At 33.8% G+C, this 26,797-nt stretch overlaps 1 protein-coding gene across 4 annotated transcripts; it reads right to left on the bottom strand.

The window, feature by feature from the left end:
- Positions 1-644: 644 nt before the first annotated feature.
- On the bottom strand, positions 645-25,966 carry LOC131849474 (integrin alpha-PS3-like). Of its 4 annotated transcripts, none has more exons than XM_059199553.1 (22): positions 25,595-25,966; positions 24,592-24,769; positions 22,540-22,664; positions 21,764-21,843; positions 20,906-21,026; positions 19,574-19,720; positions 18,213-18,320; positions 16,630-16,718; positions 14,837-15,061; positions 12,727-12,841; positions 11,155-11,328; positions 10,169-10,348; positions 9,645-9,769; positions 8,962-9,025; positions 8,072-8,195; positions 7,226-7,576; positions 6,274-6,358; positions 5,777-5,839; positions 5,555-5,681; positions 3,989-4,061; positions 3,038-3,155; positions 645-1,615 (listed from the first exon to the last, which is right to left on the bottom strand). In XM_059199553.1, exons 2-22 carry the CDS (start codon positions 24,756-24,758, stop codon positions 1,472-1,474), a joined length of 2,805 nt encoding a protein of 934 aa, XP_059055536.1. In that variant the 5' UTR covers positions 24,759-24,769; positions 25,595-25,966; the 3' UTR covers positions 645-1,471. The 4 variants fall into 4 exon arrangements, with proteins under 4 accessions (XP_059055536.1, XP_059055537.1, XP_059055535.1 ...); XM_059199554.1 differs by having other exon boundaries at positions 25,789-25,966; XM_059199552.1 differs by having other exon boundaries at positions 25,845-25,966.
- Positions 25,967-26,797: the final 831 nt, after the last annotated feature.

Raw genomic sequence — 26,797 nt, 5'->3', positions numbered from 1 at the left:
GGTAATGTTGCCTCGGGGCGTACGAACCTACATAACACCTCCATTTCTAGATTTTATAACCACATTATCTTTTGCGGTCGCGTAATCTTGTAAAATAAATTGAATTTTCAACGACAACGTACAACTTTCAAAACTTCACAAAGGTGTTTGGCATACCGCCTTATTACCGATGTTCACAGGTTCGATTCTTCATGCGGTACAAACATTTGTATTCATTAATATGATTATTTGTATCTATGTATATATTTAAGTATTTGAGATAATTTTCCTGTACCTATAACACAAGATCTAGTTAGATTGGGACTAGATGGCGTTGTGTTAATTATCCACAATTATTATCATTCACTAAGTTGATGTTACACTAATAGAAGAATTAGCAACTGAATTATACCAGATCTAAGCGGCAGCCCTGAAATAATGGTTTATTTCTGGTGAATTCTCCTTTGGGCTGACCCTGGCTGAATTAGTCTGGCCTGAATTCATGCTCATCCCATCATCCCCCACAGGTGCCCCGCCAGCTTATATCATCAGCACCAGAGCGTATACCGTTCCATCATCAATAAAAAAACAGTGTAGTATATATTACAGAATGTAGAGAAAATAATAGAAAAACCAATTATTTCATAAATATTTTAATATCATAGTTTTATTAAGCTATTAATTACAAAAATTATTATACACAACGTTGTCTATGTATTACATAGATAACTTACTTTAACTACAAAGTCTTTGGTTTTTTATACATAAATAATTTTATAAACTAGTGGTCGCCTAATGGTCGAAAATCAACCATAATAATTAATAATTTTGAACATTATTAAGGTACTATTGTCACAAATTTACTTATCTATACATATAAAAAAAATTGGAGTGTCTGTTTGTAATATTAAAATAACCGTTTTTTACTACAAGCATATGAATATAAATACGGTACATACACCAAAATAAGATTTTTTACAATTTTTGTCTGTCTGTCTGTTTGTTACGGCTAAACTCGGAAATGGTTGGACCGATTTTGACGGGACCTTTTTTGGCAGGTAGCTGATGTAATAAGGAGTAACTTAGACTACTTTTATTTTAGAAAAATAAAGTTAAATTCCACGCAGACGACGTTGCGGGAACAGCTAGTTTATAATATACGTATAGATTACTAGATAATCCGAGATTAAATTAATTTGGTCTAAAATTTGACGGCCTCGGTGGTCTAGCGGTTTAGACAGTGTCTTCCGAAGGGCGCGGATTCAATTCCTTGCACAGTACAAACATTTGTATTCGGGAGTATGATTATTTGTATTGGTCTGTTTCCTATGTCTATTATATATGAATTTACTAAAAAAAATGTATGTATTTATATAAATTGTCTAATACCCATAACACAAGATTTACTTAGGGTCTAGATGGCGCTGTGTGGATTATCCTAGGTTGATATAATTTAAGAGTATCTCTCTATTGAACTCCACTCAGTTTATATTTAATCTGAGTCTAATTCAATTGAATCGTCCGAATCTTTTTCTTGTGTTGCTGAGTTCCCTGAGACACTCGGTTCTGGTTGGGACGCAGTTTCTTCTAGAAGCTTCTGTAATTCCTCCTTTTGTCTTCTTTTGAAAAATCCTAACTGTAATTTCAAAGAAAAGCAACATAAGCTGAACAGTCAATAAGGTAAGTAGTCGCTTGGCAGCTTGCTTAATAAAATGTATTTCAATAAACGTTATGATTTGACGACCTCGGTGGTCTAGCGGTCTAGCACACCGCTTTACGACCATTGGTCGCGGGTTCGATTCCTCGCACGGCACAAACAATTTGTATTCATGAGTATGATTGTTTGTATCGGTCTGGGTGTTTTCTATCTATAATATGTATGTATTTACAAAAAAAAAAACTATGTATATATGTATCAGTTATCTAGTACCCATAACACAAGCTTTAACTAGCTTAACTTGGGTCTAGATGGCGCTGTGTGAATTGTCCTGAGATTATTATTATTATTATTATAGATTAGTCAGTCAAATTACTGTGCCATGACGTTGTAGTCCTCCCGGAAGGCATCACGAGCATCTCATGATAACGTGATGCCTTGCTGCTGTTCATGCACATAATCGAGGGTCATAACTTACCATCAGGTGGACTGTCAGTTTATTCCTCAATCTAATTACAAAAAGATCTATAATTTTATGTAATAGATAGATTTACTAGCTCTGCCTACGGTTTCACCCGCGTAAACGTTATAGCCTACTAGCTAGCTACACGCCCCGGTTTTGTACGAGAGTACATATATTATATATATAAACCTTTCACTTTAATCACTCTATTCTCTATTGTAAAAATCCGTTGCGTCGTTTAAAAGATATAAGCGAACAGACAGCGGAATCGACTTCATTTTATACTATGTAATTATAAAGATATATTATTCTGATTATAAGCTATATTATAGTAAAATTTCATTAAAATATATTCAGTAGTTTTGGCGTGAAAAAGTAACAAACGTTACCCTACCACCCTTGTAGTTCCACCACTTCGTAGAACTATACTCGGTGCTAGTTCTCCTAGACTGTATAACAATTTACTCCAAGACTGAGTAAATTGTTGAACGAATATACTGACATCATAGACATCCACTTTGACGCAATCAGTGCATATCAAATATATACGACCATTTAATAGCTCCATCGGAGCCGTGAAAAAAATATATTTTATTATTATTTTAATATTAAACACTCACACACAAAAACATACATACTCACATACACACACACACGCACACATATACATGTATACCCACGTATTAGAATAGATAATAAACATACTCATAATAAAAAAACAGTTAATTTAAGATTTTTGTTATATAACTTTTGTATATTATTTTGCATGCCATGTTCGCCTATAAATAATTGTGAAAATAGACCATAATTCATTACATATAATTAACGAAATTATATGATTGCAACAATTGTTGGTGAATCTAAATAAAAAAAAACATGCACCCATACATCTATCCGCACTCACAAACTTGCGTTTATAACAATAGTAAAATTCTTACCATGTACATAATAATTGTGACTACAACCAGAATTAGTAACCCGCCGATTACACCTGCTATCAGCGGCCAAATAGGCCACACAGGTTCCAACACGATACAAGTGGTAACAGCTGCCATCCTATTAAAAAAAAATCTTATACAGTTACCACTTTCTACAGGTGGCCAATTGGCTTGTTCACCATTCCATAAAAAAATAAAAAATATTAGAAGTCTTATGTGAGGTCTTTAGGTATTGTTTAAACATATTAATATAGATTATTTAATTGACTCAGTGCTAATTGGTAGTTTGTATTCACACACTTCAACTTAAAAATGTAAAGTAACAATAAAAACATTTAAAAGAGCAACACGCAAGTTTCTTGTTCGTTCTTCTTGTAATGAGACAGCTTTCCGAATGAGCGGTAGATTAAAAAATAAAAGTGATGACTATTCAAAAGTACTTCAATGTAAGTTTATTTGTATAAATGATTTTCTATTCTATTCTATTCTAGAACTACAGATGTTACCATACATATATATATATATATACATATAGTGAACTGGACGATAGGGAAAAAATATTAATATAAAAAAACTTGACGTTTCTAAGTAGCTAAAGTGTCCTGTATGAATGATTTGATTTGATTTAACTGTTTCTGACTCTCACTTAGAATAGACGTTAAGGGACACAGTCACCTAGATACATAAAATAATAATTGCATTTAATAATGTCTAGTAAGACAAATTCAAAATTGTCTACTAGGCACTGCTGTATCTAAACTGTGTCACCCCACCTTACAATTTCCTATTTTTATTTCGTATATAAGATCATTATTTCTATGTACACATTGTCAGTTTATCATCATCTGTAATATACATCGTCTCGACCAACAACATCCTATTATTCACCCGCAACAGACCTCAATAGAATAATCCTGGAAATAGGATAAGAAATGAAATTGAAGTACTTACTTGTATTCATCTTCTGTTTTCAACTCAAATTTAGAAGTCACGTTGATAGTGATGTTCGTTTCCAATAATTTTCCTGAAATAAACGAATTTATTTATTAGTCCAGACTGGAAATATGCGTTCAGGGAATGAAATTTGTACTAACAATCCCTTTTTTCGGTCTACTCTAATGTTATTGGCCGCACCTAGCCTTTACAGCTTCACCGGATGACCGGGCGAGTGCAGGCCCACAGAAAAACTTATGAAAAAACTGTATGGTTATGAAAAGAGAGTCAAACAGAACAAAGAGGACAATTTCACATTTGTAACATTAATATCAGTATATAGTAACATTTTATTTTATTTCATGTCATTAAAATTCATAAAGCGCCTGTATGATAGTTGGACATCCAGCAAAAATTCATTTCATTTCATTAAACTTCAATTAGAGCTTGTATAATTTTAAAAACAGCCACCAACATAACTGCATTGTTAAACTATGGGTAAGTAATTCTAGTTTTAATTCAATTAAAGCGAGGGCTCGAATGAATGGAAGAGTTTTACTTAATTGGAAACTCGAATATGGTAGAATTAAAGCATTCAGCAAGTTTTACCTGAATTTCAGTTTTAAATAAGTGCTTTAGTTAACTAAAAAAGTGTACCAATGAATACGGAAGCTATTAGTGAATTACTGGCAACTAAATCTTCTTCTTCTTCTTCTTATCTGATACGTTCTTGACAGAATGCTAATGGTTATTATGTAGTGGAATATGAGGTTGATGTCATCCGCCATACGACAGCTAGCCATTTGTCTCTACTGGCTGCCATTCTAGTATACTCGTGGAATACCAGAACCATTGCTATAGGGAACTCTAATTTCGTTTGTACTTTTATAATATTACTGTTTGTCGCGGTGTCGCCTACGTGAATTTACAACCTATCTAATGTTAAGAAAAATAGTATTCATATACATGAAATCTAATATTTTCTCTTCATAACATTAGCTACCTTTAAATATGTAAATTTGTGTATGTTTTGTATGTATATTTTATTTTATTTACATAAGTGTATACAATTTTTATGTTTCCACTAATGCGCCACCCACTCTATTTTTTTTTTTTTTTGTAAATACTCTCTTTCCAAAGGTTGTCTGTAAGAGATTACATTAGCGATAAGATTGCCTTTTGTACTTAGTTTTTTTTTTTTCTTTTAATTTGTTCATGTTTTTTATATGTTGGTGCAATAAAGTGTTATAATAATAATAATACCTTTACACGAAGCATTATTTTTCGCGGGATCAAAAACATTTATAAATTATCTGTAACTCTATAATTAAGTTTTTGCTCAATAGTCGGACGTCCGCCATTTTGCAATGATAATTAATTATTATAAAAAGGCGCTAAAGTACGCACGACTGAAGGAAGCGGGAATGCGCACACTGGCGGCACGCGCAGTCTTTCTCATCTCTTTTTTTTTCTACATTTACACGCACATTATTTTCTGCGTGAAAGTCGATTTGCGCGTGAAAAAGCGTATGTGTAAAGGCAGATAATAAGTTGTATGTAAGTTTACATATTAAATATACTAACCAAATCGACTTAAATCGTAGTGTAGTAGCATGTAGAATGTTTTTGTATGTTTAGCATATACAGTCCAAGTACAATCAAGACGCTGATGGTTTGGAGTACATCCAGCCACTGGGACTGATACGCTTAACTGAAACAAAGGCCATATTTTATTTCATGTATTCACTAATATAACAATATAAATAATATATTTTATTGAATTAGGTTTTATAAAAAAATCTTTACCGGTTCCGATAAACTTATTGAAGCGGTCAAATTATGCCAGTCGGATGGTCCCAGATTTGTAACCTAAAAATTTAAAATTATCAAATGTACAAATATCAAACTATTTGCATCCTGTTATGCTGCTCACGTTAATTATAGTCTGTGATACATGCTACTAATGTAGCTATTAATAATGTAGCTCTTAAAACAATTATTCCAAATATGTGATAATTACTATTGTTAAGGTTTAAGTAGATTATAATCAGTGAAACAATAGTGTTTGCTTCAACGCCAATAGATGGCGCTGTAACAAAATTGAAACGCGCTAATGTTTCGTTTTATTGATTTTTCATATGTTATTTGTAATATTTTTGTAGCTGTACCTGTATTTGAAACCGTACCGTACGTAATAAACATAGTACCGTTAGGGCCTTGTGGTTTTAACAACTATAAAGTAACAAAGTATGATATTAAATCAAATCTAAGCCCTAACTTATAATAATAAATAAACATTTTACCTCGTATGAATATATGAGTGTAAAGTTCTTTGCATCTTTTAATTGTTCTCGTGATACAAATATGGTAGCATTTGATAACGATTTTCTGTAATAGAAATATTCGCAGATATATATTGCATTATACTTACGAATATTAATTTATAATATTAAGTAGCGAAATAACTCTCTCTGTCTGTCTATCTTGCTATAATGCAAAAACTACTAAACCGATTTAAATAAAATTTGATACACATATAGTCTAGACCCTGAGAAAAGAGGCTACTGTTTAATGCGAAAAAAAAGGTTGTAAAGGAAAATTTGTACAGAATTATTGTGATTTTTAAAGCCAGAAGTTTGAAACTTATTTTGTAGGCGGTTCATTCAAAGTTTGTTACAATTTTACCCTTAAGGGGGTAAAATAAAATTGAGAATGAAAGGTTGTATGAAAATTCGTCATTAATCGTCTATACCACGCCGAAGAGTCGTGTGCACAGCTAGTATTAAATAAATTCTGGTTAGATAATGTAGTTGGATTTTGACATCTGTACATTATAAATAAGCGGGCTATGTGTTACCATATGCGAGGGCTAAAATCACGCCATACTGCAATTTCACTGCAGGTCACTTTTATTTTATTGCAGTTTCACTTGTAATATACAATAAATATATATATGTTACGATAAATAAACGTTAAACGCGGGGATGCGCAATCTGTCGGCGCGTGCGGCTACCATGTTCTCTTAGTCTACATTTACATTCACTTAATTCTTGTGTAAAAGCCGATTTGCGCGTGATATAGCGTACGTGCAAAGGCAGGAATTGTTAACGTTTATTTCCTGCGTAAAGCCGATTCGCGCGTGTAAAAGCGTATGTGTAAAGGCGAGAATTGTTATCGTTTATTTCCTGCGTAAACCCGATTTGCACGTGAAAAAGCGTACATATAAAGGCAGCTATTATTATCATAGATACATACCCAGTAACTGCAAACTTAGCTTTTGGAGTTATAGTCAGAGTTAATTCCTGAAGAGCTCCTTCTGTTACATTTTCTCTATATAATGGTTCTTTCAATTCTGCTAATAATTTCATTTCATTAGGCTGGTCGTATTCATATTGCAACTCTATCTCATATACCACAGACTCGTTTCTGTGCAACGGCGCTGGTAAATTGCAGGTCATGTTCAATTTCTTCAGGTTACAAGAGCGAGGCACTCTTATGGGAGTTAGAGGCAACATCAGCTGCAGTTTTGCACCATAAGCTGGTTCTTCTTCATTAATAATTGTTATTTTTGCACCCAGTTTCATATTTGTACCAGGAATGTATGGACTAAAAAACATTTTTTATGTACATACTTGAATAATTTCTTATATCTTAGGATCGTCGTAATGTTATATATAGTAGATAATATAGTAAACTACAGGGTTCAATATATTATCCCGACTATAGGTAAAAAATGTGAATTCCAATTTGGCATACAACTTAAATATGTAAATTTATATTTATAACTTTCTCTCGGATAATGGCAACATTGTTAACAAATATAATAATATCTCTGAACAATCGAAACAACGCGATATAGTCCCATGCTAAGCAGATCGTGTTTTATGGGTACTAGATAAAACTGATAGAAATACTTAAATACATTTTTTAAATACATACATAATATGTATAGAAAACACACAGACTGATACAAACAATCGTAATCATGAATACAAATGTTTGTACCGTGCGAGGAATCGAACCCGCGATCATTTGAAGTAAACCGGTGTGCTAAACCACTAGACTACTGAGACCGTCAAGACCTATTATTATATGGCTCACCTATCCATCGGTTCTACTCTCATCTTCAACAATGGCGTACAAATCAAATCCTTTCCACAATCTCCAATCATCTGGGCAAGAAATGACGTCTCTAGTTTTGAATCCTCTGATAATCTTGTAAAATCTAAATACGGACACAAAATAGAAATACTTTATTTAAAAAAGCAACACGCACGTTAGTTTCCCGTTCTTCTTGTGATAAGTCGTGCGTTCCGAATGAGTGGTAGAATAAAAAAATATGACTATTCAAAAGTGCTCACATAACGTTTATTTGAATAAAGATTATTTCTATTTTTATATTTATACATTCTTATAGTAAGGATGTATACACATATAGCTTGTACAAAAAACCTCTAAGAGAGGATTTACTAAACTGTTAATATTCTTTTTATAATTTGTAAATAAATAAAAATTTTAATTTGTATGCCTCCTGATTATGAGGCGAATATTAGTACCATATTTTATTTTAATACACTCACTATAAAGGAAACAGTGTTGCTGGCAGCTTGTCTATCATTCTTTTTATAAACTTTATATTTTTACATCAATTTTTTATACGTCACTTTTGACTATATATATTGTTTTGTTACTTCTTGCTGTGAGCCCTTTTGGGAAGAATACACACTTTTACTAGTATTTGGTTTTTATTAAAATAGTAGTTGTGTTCCCGCTCCAGTAACAAACAGTGTTCAAACAAATTAATCTATAATTAAGTATAATTAGGGTATTGTACTTCAAAAAAGGTCCCTTTATAAGCTACATGTTAGGCCTTGAATAAATTATTATTATTTGTTTAATTCCACTACTATTAGTGTGAGACCACAAATATTCAGTGCGAAAATACATATATAAAAATATATTTTCTTTTCTTAAAAAAAAATATAACTTACCATCCAATTTACTTGGCTCCAATTTGTACCGAATTAATATTGGTTTTGATAAATCCGCAGTCCTCTGCAAATACAATGATGGCGTGATACTTTCTCTGTGATCTATCACTAACATTTTTTATGTTTATACTGTACTGGCTACCCGCCCCGGCTTAATAATATATAAACCTACGTCTTGAATCACTCTATCTACTGCTAAAACTTACATTAAAATCCGTTACGTAGTTTAAAAGATCTACCCGAACAGACACCGGAAGCTACTTTATTTTATACTATGTAAAGAAGTGGACATGATAGTGAAAGACACAGGGTCCTTCGCACCCCCGTGAGAGTGTTTTGGTGGGGGGACTGGAGGGTTAGTAGAAATTTATTTGTTACTAAAATTAAAGAAATCGCTCCAGCCATTCTCGACTTTTTTTAAGAGACTAAGGCTGCAATTCATCAATCGTAGTATAAACACGTTCAGCATCGACTTCTACAGTGTCACAACCCCATAAAATAATTTTTGGGGGACAATCATGGAGGGTTAGTAGGAAAATATTTGTTACCAAAAATTAAACAAATCGCTCCAACCGTTCTCGAAAGATTGTTTTTTTTAAGAGATTAAGGTCGGATTTCACCAAAGAAACTGATCACCAAAATCCAGCCTTAATAGACATAATAACCTAATAATATATACTTACATTAACATTCACAACATGCTCGTCACACTTCTCTATGCCTGGTTTGACAGATATGACTGATTCTGTATGATCATCCATAAATGCTCTATTCAATTCAGGATCAATCATTTTCGTTGCTTTAAAATCTAAAACAGAGTTAAGTCACTTATTTAATACATATTTAATTATAAAACAGTAGACTTACCTGTAAGAGTTATTGCACACATATGTACATCGTAATGCACGAGTAAAATAAAAAGTAAATAATATACGTATATACTGTCCGGCCGCTCAAAGTTTGCGTTTCGAACACGTGGGGATCGAATGGGCGATGTAACTTTGAACTGACGTACGATTTACGGCAAAATTTTAAATATCTTTTATTTGTCTTATTAACGAGTGATAATATAAAATGTAATAATTATTCCAACTTACAATAAACGTATTAATTTTGGCCTATTCCAAATTCTAAGCAATTCAGAAATGCAAACTTTGAGCGGCCGCACCTTACATATGTAGGATAGTAGTGATAACTTATCACCTACCAACATTAATGTGTTGCCATTTCTGCGTCCTTACGGACACACAGAAATATGCTGTGAAATTGTTCGCATCCTCAGGTAGGTCCATCAAATTAGGTACTTTTATTTCTGTCTCCACTTTCACTGTAGGTACACATTTCAGGAGATAAGCTGTTTGACTAGCATAAGCTCCTATAACCACATCTGTTGGAGAAATAAAAATAGGAATATCATTTATTCAGATAAACTAATTTTAACACGTTAATCGCCATGTCAGTCATATTTGTCTGACGCTAAGAAGTTCTACATGAGCAATGTCAGACATATATGTCTGACATAGGTACGCGATTTGGTAGAAGGCGCTGTGCTCAAAACAATAGGTCAATACTTGTTGTATTTTGTTTGGATGCGTCAGACATATAAGACTGACACGTCTTGTCGCGATAAAAAGTTTTAATATAGGGTCATGTTAGTCATATATGTGTGACATAACAAATAGTGAATTTCTAAGAATTTTGGCAAATAAAAATTTCTGTGATACATTGAGTTCCCTTGATACATGTTTAACTAACAAAGTTACCATGGACCATGTGAAAATTTTTCTGATATTATAGTGGCGATTAACGTATTAAGGACTTTTCAATAGTCATTTCTTGCATCAGTTTTTTATCAATCATCAATCATCAATTTTTTATTAACAAATTTGTATCTTGGCGAGTATTAAGGGTGGCTCAGTTAATTATTAAGGTACATTAAATAGAAATATAAATAATCTGTATTCAAATAAGCTTAATACAAGCACTTTTGAATAGTCACGTTTTTTTATTCTACCGCTCAAATATTCAAATAAAATTAATGATTTGAGAATTAAGGAAAATAAATTGCTTATGTTTTGACAGGATATTTAAAAATACGACAACTATAACAAAATTATAAATAAATCATTATTTTTATATTAAAAAAGAAACGCAATAAAGGTCATGAGTTACAGCTAAACATATGATACTCACCATTACAAAAATTATTATCAACATCATATCCTTTTGAAATTGATATACCTAAACCTCGGGCCCCCTCGACCAGAATTCTTTGTGCGTATTGGTTTTTCAATCCACTGTCGCTGCCTTGATATATGTAAACGACGCCGGAACCTTCATTCTCCCATGGAGCTCCTACTGCTACATCTAAAATAAAAGAAAATATTGTGTTCAGTACACAAAGGACTGATTTCAGCGCTGAAGTAACAATTCCTAGATTTCAGCAACTCTTTTAAATATATACATAATACAGTCAATATTATTCGCTAATATTTTCTGTCTGTAGTTAAAGTTATTAACATCGGCAGCCGCGAGTAGAGGAGAGCACGAACCCGGGGGAGCAGCCCGGCGGCCGGTGTGTCCGGGGGTATGTGGCCCTGACCCGTAAAGGGGCACCGGGCGGTACAGCGCCCTCAACGCCGTCTATGCCCGGCAAGGAGGCGGTACACGGTCGCGGTTGGGGTGCGCAATGCAACACAACGACGATCGCGGTCCTCGATGAGGGGGGCGGAGGGTGTAGTTTTCAACCGAAACTCCAAGTTGGATACTAGGAGCTGAGGATATAGGGGCATCCGAACCTCCAAGGAGGCGAGTGGTCCGTTCAGGGTGGGCGCGGAGTGGTCCCCGTGCCCACTGGAGAATGCAGCCGCGTCTCGGCCGAATGATGCGAACCCGAGACGTCGGCGAAGAATCGAACATCTGGGGGCTTTGGTGGGTAAAAATCCCACAGTATCCGTCCGCAGTCCTTCATAAATGTGGGCGGAACTGTATGAACATTTCCCGTCGTTAAAAAAAAGTTAAAGTATTTTTGAAAATATCTTTCGTTTTTTTTAATACTAATACAATTAATAACTAATAAATAAATAATTTCAAAGTCGCTTTAGAGTGTTTATAAATTAGTTCATTACAAATAAAAAACAAATATTTCCTCATCATAATATCGGTTTAGTAAATTTGAAACGCCACAAAGTCAAATTAAATGGATTGTTTCCAATAATTTTCGTATCATGTTCCTTGTTGTTAATTAATATTAAATTAATTCGTATTATGTATACTCAATATTATTATCTTTGTTCATTTAAATATTATTTTTATTTTCCTTGTTTGTATATCTATTTAGCCGAATGTCGAATCCATTCCTCTAAGTTTTGTTTAGTAGATTGCTTTTACTCAAACTTTTTTTAGATACTGGAACGGTGCCGGGTGCACCGTTCCAGTATCTAAAATGAAATGCGCCCTGCTCTAAAGTTACGCTAGCTCGGCACCGGTGGAGGATGATAAGATGAGCATGAGGTCAGGTCAGTTACCCCGTCGTGACAAATTCACCAAGAATTTATCACGATGGTTTTCAGGAGGAACAGCAAATAATAAGATCATCAGTCCACATTACTAACAATTCCCTTTCCCCTGATACACTGATACGTTGTATCGTATCCGTCAGGCAGGAGTTGGCCTTTAATATCTCCATAAGTCCTTCCTTAGCTTGATAACGTGGTGTGAATTGTCTAAGGACATCATTATTACTAGTTTATACAAATAACCTACCGTTATAACCATCACCATCAACATCGCCTAGATCAGCTATGGAAATTCCGAAATGCGCTCCGCTGTGTTTTGATCCTGACACAAAACCTGATTCCTCTAACGAGAAGGTACTATTCTGTGAACACAAGAAAGAGGAAACAATTTATACTTAGCGGAGCAGTAAAGTCCTTGGCGACCGCGAAGGCTGTAGCAAGGTGGACCGACAATCTTGTCGTCGCAAGTGATCTTCAACATTGTGTCGTTGTGAAGATCTCTTGCGTGATCTTGACCAGATGGTCAAGCTCTATTTCACGCAACGGTCTGGGTGTTTCTAAGTATTTTATTTAAATATTTTTGTGACAACTGATTTTAGTTAACTGATAGAAATTTCTATCAGTTGTCTAATACCCACAACACAAGTTAAGAGCTTAGTTTGGGACTAGATGGCCCTTTGTGAATTGTGCAGAGTTGTTATTAGATTTGTTGCCGGTGTGTAATCCTCGTGGTTAATTTCAGATATATTCTAGACTTTGTGGTAACTGATCTGACTTCACCCTCATCTCGTTACCCTCCACTGGTGTCCCTTTAGCGTATATCATTAGCGAGATGAAAGTGTTAATTTGTAACGATATTTAGTTAACATAACAATCATATGTGTATATATTTAATTTAAATAAATTTTCTATTTGTTAACCGATCGGTACGGGAACCTCGCCACAGTATAACAGTGAAAACCGCATTTAAATTGTTTAAGTGGTGGTTTTTATGGTTAGCGTGCATAAACGCATAGATAACAAAAATTTAATGAAGATCTCAATAATATATTACATATGCCGATAAAAATAAATTATTCGTATTAAAAATAACAATACAAAACTCAATTCGATAAAATAAAAATTAATGATAAACTGACATGGCCATATATGTACTAGCTGTGCCCGCGGTTTCACCCACATGAAAGTCATTACTAATTAATTGTTGTTCTTGTCATTACTGACGTAAAAATAGAAATAGAAATAATCTTTATTCAAATAAACTTAATATAAGCACTTTTGAATAGTCAAGTTTTTGTTTCTACCGCTTATTCAGAATGCAGATTCATCGCAAGAAGAATAAACTTGTGTGTTGCACTTCTTCTCATATAAGTTATATTACTGTAAAGTATCATCAAAATCCTTTCAGTAGTTTTTGCGTGAAAGAATAACATACATCCATCCATACTTACAAACTGCTGCGTTTATAATATCAATAAAATGATTAACTGTTTTTTTTTTGAGATAAAATATAGCCTGCACGTCTTTATACATTCTATCTCCATGTCTTTTCAGTCGTTTAAACAAAACAAATGGACAGACATTTATAATATTATCATGAAGAAATAATAACGTGTACAATGGCAATATTGAATAATTAATATTTAGGGAATTTCCCTTAAACAAAAATTAATACCTATTATTAGTAGGAAACAATAAATGTAAATGAATTTAATTCTGTAATAGATATTATTTATTATTAATTCGTATTAGATCATATTATTCTGAAAAGGAAAAACGGTTAAACTGTGGTTTTGATTAACCTTTGGTTTCTAAGCGTGGCTGTAATAAACCTTGTCTTAGCACTCGGTACCTACTGTATTACCTATTTATTTCAAACACTAGCTGCACCCGTGACTTTGTATATGTGGTATTTGCAATAGCAACAGTTTATATATGTTTTAAACCAATTGCAACAAAATAAAAAAAAAATTAGAGAACCACAATACATTAGTGAAAATTTGTTTAAATGAGCTACTGAATGGATTTTGATGAAACTTTGCAGTAATATAGCTCATATATCAGAATAACACATATGTAGACTATGATTTAGGATGTAGTGGTAAATATGAAGTAAATGTGATGCAGACAAGTTGCAGACAAGTTCTATGTATATATTAGTATATAGCTAAAGAGTATGTTTGTTCGTTTGGTTGAACGCGCTAATCTCTAGAACTACAAATTGAAAATATATTTTAGTATTGCCAGAGTATCCAATATATCGAGGAAGGCTATGTATGCTATAAAAATCATAATAGGATCTAAACATCAATGAAAAATATAGCAAAAATGGAGAAGATCTGGTTATCGGTTTTTACCTGGTCACGGTTTATATAAACGAAAACAGCTCCCTGGTCGTAGTGCAGCCCTCCATCTTTGTGGGTGAAGGTAGGAGCACCAACGAGCAGGTCAAGTCTACCATCATTGTTGATATCCACACAGCAGAGAGAGGCGCCATAGTAGGCCCCCGTGTGGCGTCCGACTATAATTTGCCTAATTCTTAATGGAGCATTTTCTTGGATCGCTGATTCGTATAAAAAAACCTGAAATAGAATAGAAAATTCTTTATTCAAATAAATACAAATTTTAGCACTTTTTTATTGGATTTTTTGGGCTATTGTCAGGTGACTGCAGCATTTGTAGCACTGCGACCTACATAGATCTATTGTGCTCGCCCTTTTTTAGAGTTCGCTACATAGACCCGTCAGGGACAAGAATTTAAGGATATTTTTAGGAACGATGGTTTTTATCTCCTCGGGAAAGAGAGTAAACTTTCCAAAGGAGATATTTCGTTTATGCATGAGTGGGCTACAACCACATAAGATGTGTAGTGGCGTTTCCTCTTCAGTTTGGCAGAATCTGCAGTTTTGCCACATGTTTGTTTAATTCGCAGTGTCCTGTGAGGGCTCTTCGTACATATGTTGTTTTTACTCAATAGCAGTAGTCTATTGGAGTATTTGTTCGAGTAGCCCAAAATTAGGGCTTTTGAATATACCAATCCTGACATTTCAGTGATTCAGTGCTTCTCGTTTGGTTATTAGTATTTAAGAATAAGCATACTTATTTCATTAATAGAAATAGAAATAATCTTTATTTAAATTAACTCAATACAAGCACTTTTGAATAGTCATATCTTTTATTCTACCAGTCATTCGGAACGCAGATTCATCACAAGAAGAACGAGCACGAAGCAGAACTTGCGTATTGCTCTTTAAATAATTTACCTATGAATACATGTATATATAAAAACATAAATGCCTAAATTGATTTGGACTTTGATGTTTCTAGAAATTAAATTCTAATATCGATACCATACTAATCTGATCGAGCCCCTGTCCCATTCAAACGGAATGGTATTACGACGACCTGAGCCAAGGTCCGAAAACCTAGATGTGACCTCAGATTAAAGTCGTGTCGTGTCCTGAGGTAGTAGTTGACCTTAAACTCAACACAATGCTCCATTAAGTCCTTTCGCGGGTTTGGATAATCCTCTGCGCTTGCTCATATTTCCTTCGGTGAAGCTGTTAATCCAGCTTCGGTCAACGTTGAAATAGTCGGAAAACATGATACCGATATTTGAAGAGTTTTTTCAAGAGATCTTAAATTATCATTTTTAAATTTAATAATAATGTTAATCTAAATATATATAACTCAAAGGTGACTGACATAGTGATCTATCAACGCACAGCCCAAACCACTGGACGGATCAGGCTGAAATTTGGCACATGCAGGTTATGACGTAGGCATCCGCTAAGAAAGGATTTTAATTAATTCTATATCCAAGGACATAAAATAGGGGATGAAAGTTTGTATGAAACTTTGTCTACTATGACGTAGGCATCCCCTAAGATAGGATTTTGATAAATTCCACCCCTAAGGGAATAAAATAGGTGATGAAAGTTTGTATGAAACTTTGTCTACTATGACGTAGGCATCCCCTAAGATAGGATTTTGATAAATTCCACCCCTAAGGGAATAAAATAGGTGATGAAAGTTTGTATGAAAGTACTGTAAAGCCGCAAAAACTATACCTAATAATAATACTTCTTAACGCGAGCGAAGCCGCAAGAAAAAGCTAGTAGATGATAAATCTTATTTATATCATAATTACCTGACCCAATCCATTCTTCGATCTCGGTGCACCCGCTACACGAAGTATTTTACCTTTGTTTTCAAATGAGCCTGCTTCAACGCTGTATCCTGAAAAGTTATATTCTTTAACTAGCTACTCGCCCCGGCTTCGCACGGGTGTACATGTATTATATATATATAAGCCTTCCTCTTGAATCACTCTGTCTATTAAAGAAAACCGCATCAAAATCCGTTACGTAGTTTTAAATATTTAAGCATATATAGGAACGGACAGACAGCGACAGCGACTTTGTTTTATACTATGTAATGATACCCTATACAACTCAAACAGTGACTACCTTGTTTTTTTTTTGATTGAGCCTATTTTTGTAACTCTTTTAACTTCTGCGTTTGCGCTTTCGGGTTACGCTCGCTTTAGCAGAGTATGTTAAATGTTTTGGAAGTGTTTTATTTGTTTAGTTTATACATTTGTTAATACTAATAGTTATTATGTGTAGTTTAGATGTTTATTATATATATAGTTTGAATGTTATTTATGTGCATGTGTTGTTTTTAGATTACATGTTGTTAATATTTACAAGACGAGTGATTGTATCTCGATGTTTTTCTTATAGGAGATATATTATTTACACTAAGAGGAGCTTGTTATATGAGTACACTATCGATAGAATTACTTAAATAAAAAAAAAACATTTAATACCGCATATGTATATATAGTCTTTAAGTCAATCATCCAAGTATATTGTATTTCTTATAGTGGTATTCAATGTGTTTTTTTTTATTTAATTCTATCGATGGTGTTGCATATAAACAAAATTAATGCTATAATAATAATAATAATAATCTCAGGACAATTCACACAGCGCCATCTAGACCCAAGTTAAGCTATCTAAAGCTTGTGTTATGGGTACTAGATAACTGATACATATACATAGATTTTTTTGTAAATAAATACTTATTATACATAGAAAACACCCAGGGCGATACAAATAATCATACTTATGAATACAAATGTTTGTGCCGTGCGAGGAATCGAACCCGCGACCATCGGTCGTAAAGCGGTGTGCTTGACCACTAGACCACCGAGGCCGGTACAAACAATCATACTCATGAATACAAATGTTTGTGCCGTGCGAGATTCGAACCCGCGAATCGGTCGTAAAGCGGTGTGCTTGACGTGTGATGGTATGTTATTTGTTAATAATAAATAGCGTATATTTATATATACATATTTATAGGTTGCCTTGAATGTGGTACAATGGTGTGGCCATTGTACCACATTGACCTATAAATAAATAAAGTTTGACTTTAAAATTGTCTCTTATATTTAGTCATCACTGACCACCAGCCACAGCTAACATTGTCAATTCTCTAAAACATTCTATAAGTACACAATCTTATTAATATTATAAACGCGAAAGAAAAAGAAATGAATGTGAAAGGTTGTATGGTAGTATAGTTATTTTTAAAGGTAGAAGCTTGAAGCTTTTTTTAGTCTTTTTGGATTAGATTGTTAAATATTTTGCTATTCTAGGATACTATTCAACGCGGACGAAGTCGCGGTTAGTAGTCTATATCCTACAATAAAGTTAAATTGCTCACCGAAATAGTCATCAAGTTGCAATTCTTCAGTGTAAAATGGATTAGTGACTGGTCTCTTCTTTGTGTTCAGAGTATTTTCTAAATCACTGTAATAATCAACTGTTCCACCTAAAACGAAATAATAGACTGTACTACAGAACCATCATCTCATTTATTTGGGGTCAGCGTAATATATTTTTTATATAACATAAATTATTGGTTAACTTTCCATGTTCAACTAACTGACCAGATCTCATGATCATTGGAGGATAGAGGATTATTAGTAAGGTGGATTAATAACCCTATTGCTAGTAACGTAGTAGCAACTGTCAGGTTGACCTCCACGCGGTTCCCCCTGGAAACCATTATGTTAAATTCCTGGTGAATTTGCCACGAGGCTAACAGACCTGACCTCAAGTCAACTACGTGGTAGCAACTGTCAGGTTGACTTCCACGCGGCTCCTCCTGGAAACCATTGTGTTAAATTCCTGGTGAATTTGCCACGAGGCTAACCGACCTGACCTCAAGTCAACTACGTGGTAGCAACTGTCAGGTAGACCTCCACGCGGCTCCTCCTGGAAACCATTGTGTTAAATTCCTGGTGAATTTGCCACGAGGCTAACCGACCTGACCTCAAGTCAACTACGTGGTAGCAACTGTCAGGTAGACCTCCACGCGGCTCCTCCTGGAAACCATTATTTTAAATTCCTGGTGAATTTGCCACGAGGCTAACCGACCTGACCTCAAGTATGTATAAATATAAGTCAGTACTGTTTTAAGTTTGACGCGGTCATTATTTATTAGTACAATTAGTAAATCACGGGATCTTAACTAAACAAATATAAAACGTGGTAACTCAGTAGACTTATTATCCTCCACTGGTGCCTGGCCAGCGTATCCGTTAGCGCAGGCGAATACACCATTCCATTATCATCCCTTAAAAAAAGACCACATAGTCACTTTATCATCGTACACTGATGCCCCCATAAAACCGTTAGCGCCGGAGAGTGCATCGTTCCATTATCATTTATTAAGAAAAATCCAACGAGAGCAATTTTACTGCAGTCTCAAGAATAATTTTTTGGTGTTTGGAATCAGTGAGAAATGTAAATTGATACACATTTTTTAATGTCGGCTATAAGTTGTAGAGTTTCAAAAGTTATTTGCGTAGATACTTCAGTCTCATCTATTTCAAGTTCTCTCAGCTTGCTCTGTAATCTGTGTTTCGGTTATAGGAAGCAAATTTGGAGATTAGGATTAGATCTTCATCTACTGGAATGGCAACGCATGAGTGGATTCATGGTTATCACATGATAACGTGATGGCGACAGTTACTATCATGTAGGCCATTATATTAAAAAAATCTTATAAGGCGTACTCACCGGTCCATTGCAAAAGCCCCGGTGCGCCAAAAATTACGTGTTTATCATCACACACCTTCAAAGACATACCAAATTGAGCCTCAGCGTAAAAATGTAGAGAGTCTTCATATCCTGGTCTAACTTTGTCAGCATGGAAAGCTTGTTTACCTGTGGAAATATAAACTTAATACAAGCACTGTTGAATACTCAATTTTTTTAATTCTACCACTCATTCAAAACATACACTCATCACAAGAATAATGAGCTAGGAACATGCTCTTTTAAATCAAGGTTGTTCAGAATTACATTTATAAGAATTATATTTAATACCTCTCATTCGGAATGTAATTTCATCACAAAAAGAATGAGCTAGAAACATGCATTCGGAACGCTGACTTACCATGATTCTTGCTCATTCTTCTTGTGAAGTGATTCACAAGAAGAATGGGCAAGAATCATGCTATTTTAAATTAATGTTGTTCAGAATTACATTTTTAAGAATTGTGTGTGAATACAAACTACTAATTAGCAAAGTTGATATTAATAAATGAATAGTTTAGTAACAAAACAAATTAGTCATAGTATCAGAGCAGATCAGTCCGCAAGCAGCACCGGTTACAAGTATAACGTGTGAGGTGTCCTAAAATAAACATAGTTTTAAACTTTTCCCATGCTTGTTTACAATTGTATCCATTATACAAACGAGATGTTTACCATGGCAATATTATTTATGAACATATATGACGTCATTACGTATTGGTCATGGAGCAACTGTGACATGCACGACAACCTCGCCCGAGGCAAATTCTTATTAATCCCGCTGGCACCATAACGGCAGTTAATCCTACGGGTCCACCCGTTTCGTCCCGACCACACTTTCACACACACACGACACTGTCCTCCCCGGCGAAGACAACGGCCTCAACTATATCATACCGCGCAATCAACCTGACTGCGCGCGCCCGGGCACTCCACACGGGTGCCCCCGGTCGCCCCTCCGACCGATACCTCGTCTAGTTCATACGGGGATCGAATTGGGCTGAGCCGAGGCTCGAACTCCTAGCGGTTCCCTCAGACTAAAGTCGTATCCGTCAGGCGGGCCGTTGGCCTTCAGCCGCTGCACAAGTCCTTCCGTGGGTTTGGAGTATCTGCATCTGCACTCGCTCCCTATCGTCCGGTAAAGGCCAGCTGCGGCATTAGAGTAGCCCGTAAAAAAGTCCTCAAGAATGAATATGAGTACCACGGGTTATGAGATCCGTAGTGTCGTTTTACCACGGTTGTGTTGTGTAGTGTCGGTTACCACTTACCGTCAGTCTGCTTACTATTCCAATTGTATAAAAAATTAATACTCACGACTGTCTCCAAAAGGATTAAGTAGGATATAAACGTTTCTTTTCTTTACGTAAGCAAAACAAACACCGTTTGCTAATATATATCTCTTCTCATGTAATCTGGACCAGCGTGGTGCACATATCTGTAATGGATACCATATTGCTATTACCTGCGACTTCGACAAATTTTTTGACGACCTCGGTGGTCTAGCGATTTAGCACACCGCTTTATTTCCGATGGTCACGAGTTTGAGTCCTCGCACGGTAAAAACATTTATATTCATGTTTAAGATTCTTTCCGTCTGGATATTTTCTATGTATATAATGTATGTAGTTACAAAAAAGGTATCTAAGTATTTATATCAGTTGTATCCAATTTATTTTTATTTGGTAATTTGAGCTATTCTCTGGTCATATGACACTTCGCCATACATAGATCTAATGTGGTCGTCCATTTTCAAAATTCTCACTTTCGTTTCAAGCTCTACTTAGCGTGGAACTAGATAGCGTTGTGTGAATTGTCCAGGGATATTATTACTGTTACTTTTGGGATAAAATAGAGCCTATATCCACCCTCAAGATACTATCGATCTTTATGTATTTTTCTTAATAAACGTTCAGCGATTTACTTGATAAAGTAGTAAACAGACGAGGTCCCTTTATTATTTTGGAATCAAATATCATCAGCGAAAGTCATATCCGAAGTGTTTGCATTTACCAGGACGGCGTCGTATACATAACACCCCCACTGACAGCCCCATCTGGGAAAACAGTCATGATATTATTCTAATAACAAACACCCCAGCCGAAATGAGATGCTAATTTCGGAAAATTCAAGTCAACGTACATATGATTTAAATCTTTATTGAATGTTACTTACGTATAATCTTTCTTTATTCAATGCACCTAACGTTGCTCCATACCACATGTCGTCGACAAAAGTTGCTGGGAGTCGATATGCTGAATAAAAAACAAATGTAAAAGATATTTAATTACCTAATACATAGTTATTACACATGCTAATAGTAGTGGAATGCAATAAAAGGCTATGCAGGAAAAGAAATACGACCGGTGAAGATGAGTGTTGATGTACGGCAGCAAATGAGTCCCTTAAACCTACACCCAGGTCACAATTCCCAGGAACTGCTCAGAATTTCCGTATCTGCCATAAAATGGACCCGGCACAGTCACACCCATCTCAGATGAAGTTCGTCTCTCCATTTTATCGAATTGTTATTTTGCTAAAGTTCATTTAATTACATATTTAATGCATTTGTATTATTTTGTTTAGTTCCTCTATTCTTAGCATGTACAATATGGTCTCATATTGCAATATGGTTTACACCCACCACTAGAGAGCAAGTTCCGATATAGGATCTACTTCCAATAACAGAATTTGGCCTCTAGTGGGGAAGGTTGTAACGCTTACGTAGTATAAATATTCAGTGCCTAAACCTGAACATCGCTGTTCAGGTTTAGGCACTGAATATTTATTGTTAATGATCTCACACATACTAATAGTACATCAGAATTAAACATAAAAATACAAGTCCATTAATTAATCATCCCTCAACACCTCTTCGCTGCCAAAACACCTGTCTCTGTTACTGTCTGTCACTTTACAGTGTTTATTTTCTTTCAATTTGACAGACTTACTTGGAAGTAAAGGAGAACAGGTCTTGTTATGTCCATCCTCGATGTCCAATGAACAGTTAAACACAAGTCCAGTTGAAACAATTGGTCTCGTTCTGCTCTTCGCTTTCGGTGCACCAACTTGGAAGCTGAATGTAAGTTAATAATATAAAAATAGAATAGAAAATAATTAATTCAAATGAACATAAATTTATACACTTTTGAATAGATATCGCTATAATTTTCTTAATCTACCGCACATTCGGAAAACTGTCTCATCACAAGAAGCATAAGCTAGAAACTTGTGTGTTGCTCATTTAAATAGTTGTTGCATCTTTACATTTTTAAGCCGAAAGGTATGATAAAACATTTCGACTATTGCCACTACCAATAATCTTCTATTCTCTCCCGCTTGCTGTGCCCAAAATGGTCCATAATTTATCTACTTTGAACTTAACTATCTACCAACTGCTAACTGTAAAATTATGGAATCCATTCCATCATTTTACAGTTAGCAGTTGGTATATGTGTACTATGTAATGAAGCTTTGGAAAGCTTCATTACAAGTACACATAAAAGTTTTTCTTGTTTTTCGGTTGGTGGGCCTGGTGATCTGTATTACAGGTTGTAACCACGATCACAACAATTGATTGTAATGATAAATCTTTGCAATTGCTGTTCCTAATGTGTACCATGTTTGTGAGGAAAAATAAATAAAATATTATTATATTATAGTATATAACAAAGCCGTTGTCGCTATCTGTCCGTTCCTATGTATGCTTAAATCAAAATCATTATTTTGAAGCTGTTTTTTTAAAAAGAGATACAAGAATATATACATATATAAAATATGAACACCCGTGAGAAGCCGGCAAAATAGTAAATAAATAAATAAATACTACTAACTAAGTAAACTAGTAATAATTATTAATGAACTTGGCTAATTCACATAACGCCACTACTCCCAAGATAATCATCTTGTGTAGTATAAACAATTGTTAGAAACACTTTATCACTACAAACAGTTACTCACAAATATTATAACTACACAATACTTCCATACAAACAATTTTGTTTTTTTTATTATCATAGCGTAACATAAGTATAAATTCTCTTTTACATTGTCCACTCTCTCTCTTTTCGTGGTAGCTTCCAGTACTGGCACAATTATTCCACCGCCAGTTTTCATTATTCACCTTTAAAAACGATAAAATATATGTACTATTTAACCTATTCTTGGTGTAGTTGTATATATATATTTTTAATTTTTATATTTATTAATGTTATTTTAGTCTATTTTGTTCTTTCTAGTATATATAATTGGTTTGTATTTATTAAAAATTATTATTTTTTTAATTATCTCTCTCTCTCTCCCCAGTTTTCAGTGGTAAAAATGAGTTTAATATATATTTACATTTTATTTGATCTTTTTTTGGAGCCATTTCGTTATATGGATGTTAAAAATATTATTTTATGTTTATTTTTAATTATCTGCAAAATAAATTATATTTTTTATATGAACTTTTTTTACGTTTGTTGTTCATATTGTATTTTTTACATTGCACTGAATAAAATATATCTTTATTGCTAACAGTGTGGGTACATTTTTTTGTAGGTGGTATAACAATATACGTATATTGTATATGTATCAACAGTTACCTATCGGGTATGCAACAATTTAGAACAGGTTTGATTTAAGATTTAAAATTATATTATCAATTACATTAATTTATTATGGCATGATATTATTCTAATTAAATTGTCAAAAAAATATATGATTCAAATATATAATTCAAATATGTTTCAAAATGGTAATCATTTTGTTTATCAAAACAACCAACCTTTAGTCTAGCCTTAAACATTCGTTTACTTAGACATTTTATGTCCAGTGTATAATATCCATTACCATTGCGCTTTTGCGATGGATATAATTATAAATTACCGGTAAAAATAAGTCATGTTTATGACGCAAGTTATTTCATACATCCGATTTACATCCGTCGAATGTTCAGAGCTATTATTGTTATATCTATGTATAAATTAAATATATATATTTTCATTTATTTAATCACTTACCCTAAGTCACTGAGGAGTACTGAATAACCAAAATATTCCGACGGAATGTCTGGAGCAAATGTAATTTTTCGATCCTCATTGAAAATCCCTTTATAGAACGACACAGTATCACAATAAATAAAATTTAACAAATACAGAATCCATAATAATTTAATAATCACTTCCATATTGACAACACCTAATTTTGTCCACAGACCAACATAAAAGTCAAGACAGGTTCGTACAAAAAAAGCTGTAAAACTACTCCTAACAAAGTTAATAAACATATACATACAAATACAAAGTCTAACCATAGTCGGAAGTACGAACAAGATTGTCAAAATATACCATGATAAAAGTATTATAAAAACATAGCAATGTAATGCTAGGACAAAAATAATGTAATTATGTAATATTATGTTATATGTGGTTATAATAACCATCTTTTTATCTAAGTAATTGTAAAAACTATTATGATAAAAAAAAATATGACACCGACAGTAACGTGGTGTTAGAAGAACTGACATTACGTCAATTACTAAGAAACATAAATTCATTTTAAAAAATCCTTATCTCAACTTTTTTGTATACGTAAATATTATCATATAGGATATAGTAAACATGGAAAGTAATCATATCACTGACTACGTTCTCTTTTATTCTTCTTATCAAACATCATTACATAGTATAAAACAAAGCCGCTGTCGCTGTCTGTCCGTCCCTATGTATGCTTAAATCTTTAAAACTACGCAACGGATTTTGAAATGTTTTTTTAATAGATAGAGTGATTCTAGAGGAAGGTTTTGTATGTATAATACATGTACATCCGTGCGAAGACGGGGGAAGTAGCTAGTTAGATATAAAAATGTCTCACACGTCAAAGAACAATATCACTTTTGTTGTATGCAGTACTCCGTCTAGACTTTTTTGTTGGTCTTCGCTATCGTACACGACATTAAAGCTACAAATCGAATATCTAATAGACACTCGAGGTCATATCAATAATTTTAACACAGTATCGTACCGTATTCATTATTATTATCAATATAATATCACCCAAAACAATAATTGTAATTTGTATATTTGTCTGTCTGTGTCTTGAACGATTTGGGCACGGTTTTCACTAACGCATTAAGTAATCATCACTTAAAATTTTGTGTTTATTTTATTACAATGGGTACACATATAAATAAAAATGAATATTGTTATTTCGAATACCATGGGTACAATCTAAGTTTAGTAAAGTAATAACATATTTTTAATGCACTATTTACACTTATAAAACATCTTTTATGCACCATTTACAGTTATAAAATGTTAATTTTATTCGTTAAAAGTTTAATATTTAATTTAAACCATAATCAAATCGGTCCCGCTCAGCACGCACTCCGGAACAGACTGGACATACCTATAATTATTTGTACATAAACAATGCAGATAAATGATTCACATTGTATGTACATAATTTTGATTTTAGTTGATGACTCACATTTACAAAGGTCTCGTAGTTCTGAGTGTAATGGCGGAATTAAGTAGAATTTCTTGTAATAATGACAATGTTGTTCATAAAATAAGCTGTATGAACAAAATAGAAGTAGCACTATTCTTTATTCATATAAACTCAATACAAGCATTTTTGAATAGTCATACTTTTTATTATACCACTTAATCGGAAGGCAGTTACATCACTCAGAAGAATGAGCAAGAAACTTGTGTGCTGCTGTTTTGAATATTTTTTTTTCGATTTATATTTTTATTTCTACTTGATACAAAAGGTCGCCAAGTGCAATTAAATTGATACTTATGTATGTGTCGATGATTCATCATCGACTGAATCATTTACTTATAGTAGCATCATTTGCTTACAATAGTCATTTATTCTTTGCCGTACAGTGCGAGACTGTTGGTCAGGTTTGCGTCATTACAAGAAAATATTTTTTGTATGATTCTGTGTAACTTTTTTTTTTCTGCATGACATATTTGCAAACATATGTTTGTAAAAGTGTTATTTATCATTATTCATATAGATCTATTACATACTCTTACGATATGTCTAATCTACAGTCAGTTTGGAGTGCTTTCGAGCTGAGAGGAACTGACAGGAAACTCAGCTCTTATTCTTTTCAAATAAGGTTGTACATGTTTACAATAATATAGACTCATTATTAAGTTTAAATTAAAAAAAATAGAGTGACCCCCAGCATACGTTATTGCAATTTTGTCAAAC

This window comes from Achroia grisella, unplaced genomic scaffold (genome assembly GCF_030625045.1).
Source record: "Achroia grisella isolate CSIRO2021 unplaced genomic scaffold, CSIRO_AGI_Agris_v1 utg642, whole genome shotgun sequence".
Lineage (NCBI taxonomy): Eukaryota > Metazoa > Arthropoda > Insecta > Lepidoptera > Pyralidae > Achroia > Achroia grisella.
This window is presented reverse-complemented; position numbering and strand designations above follow the sequence as displayed.

Excerpts from the sequence above, each read along its gene's own strand:
- LOC131849474 (XM_059199552.1), bottom strand. Across the intron at positions 12,842-14,836 it reads TTTATATAAACCGTGACCAG|AATAGTACCTTCTCGTTAGA; the intron begins GTAAAAACCGAT and ends TTGTGTTCACAG. Across the intron at positions 11,329-12,726 it reads TGATGGTGATGGTTATAACG|ATGTAGCAGTAGGAGCTCCA; the intron begins GTAGGTTATTTG and ends CTTTTATTTTAG.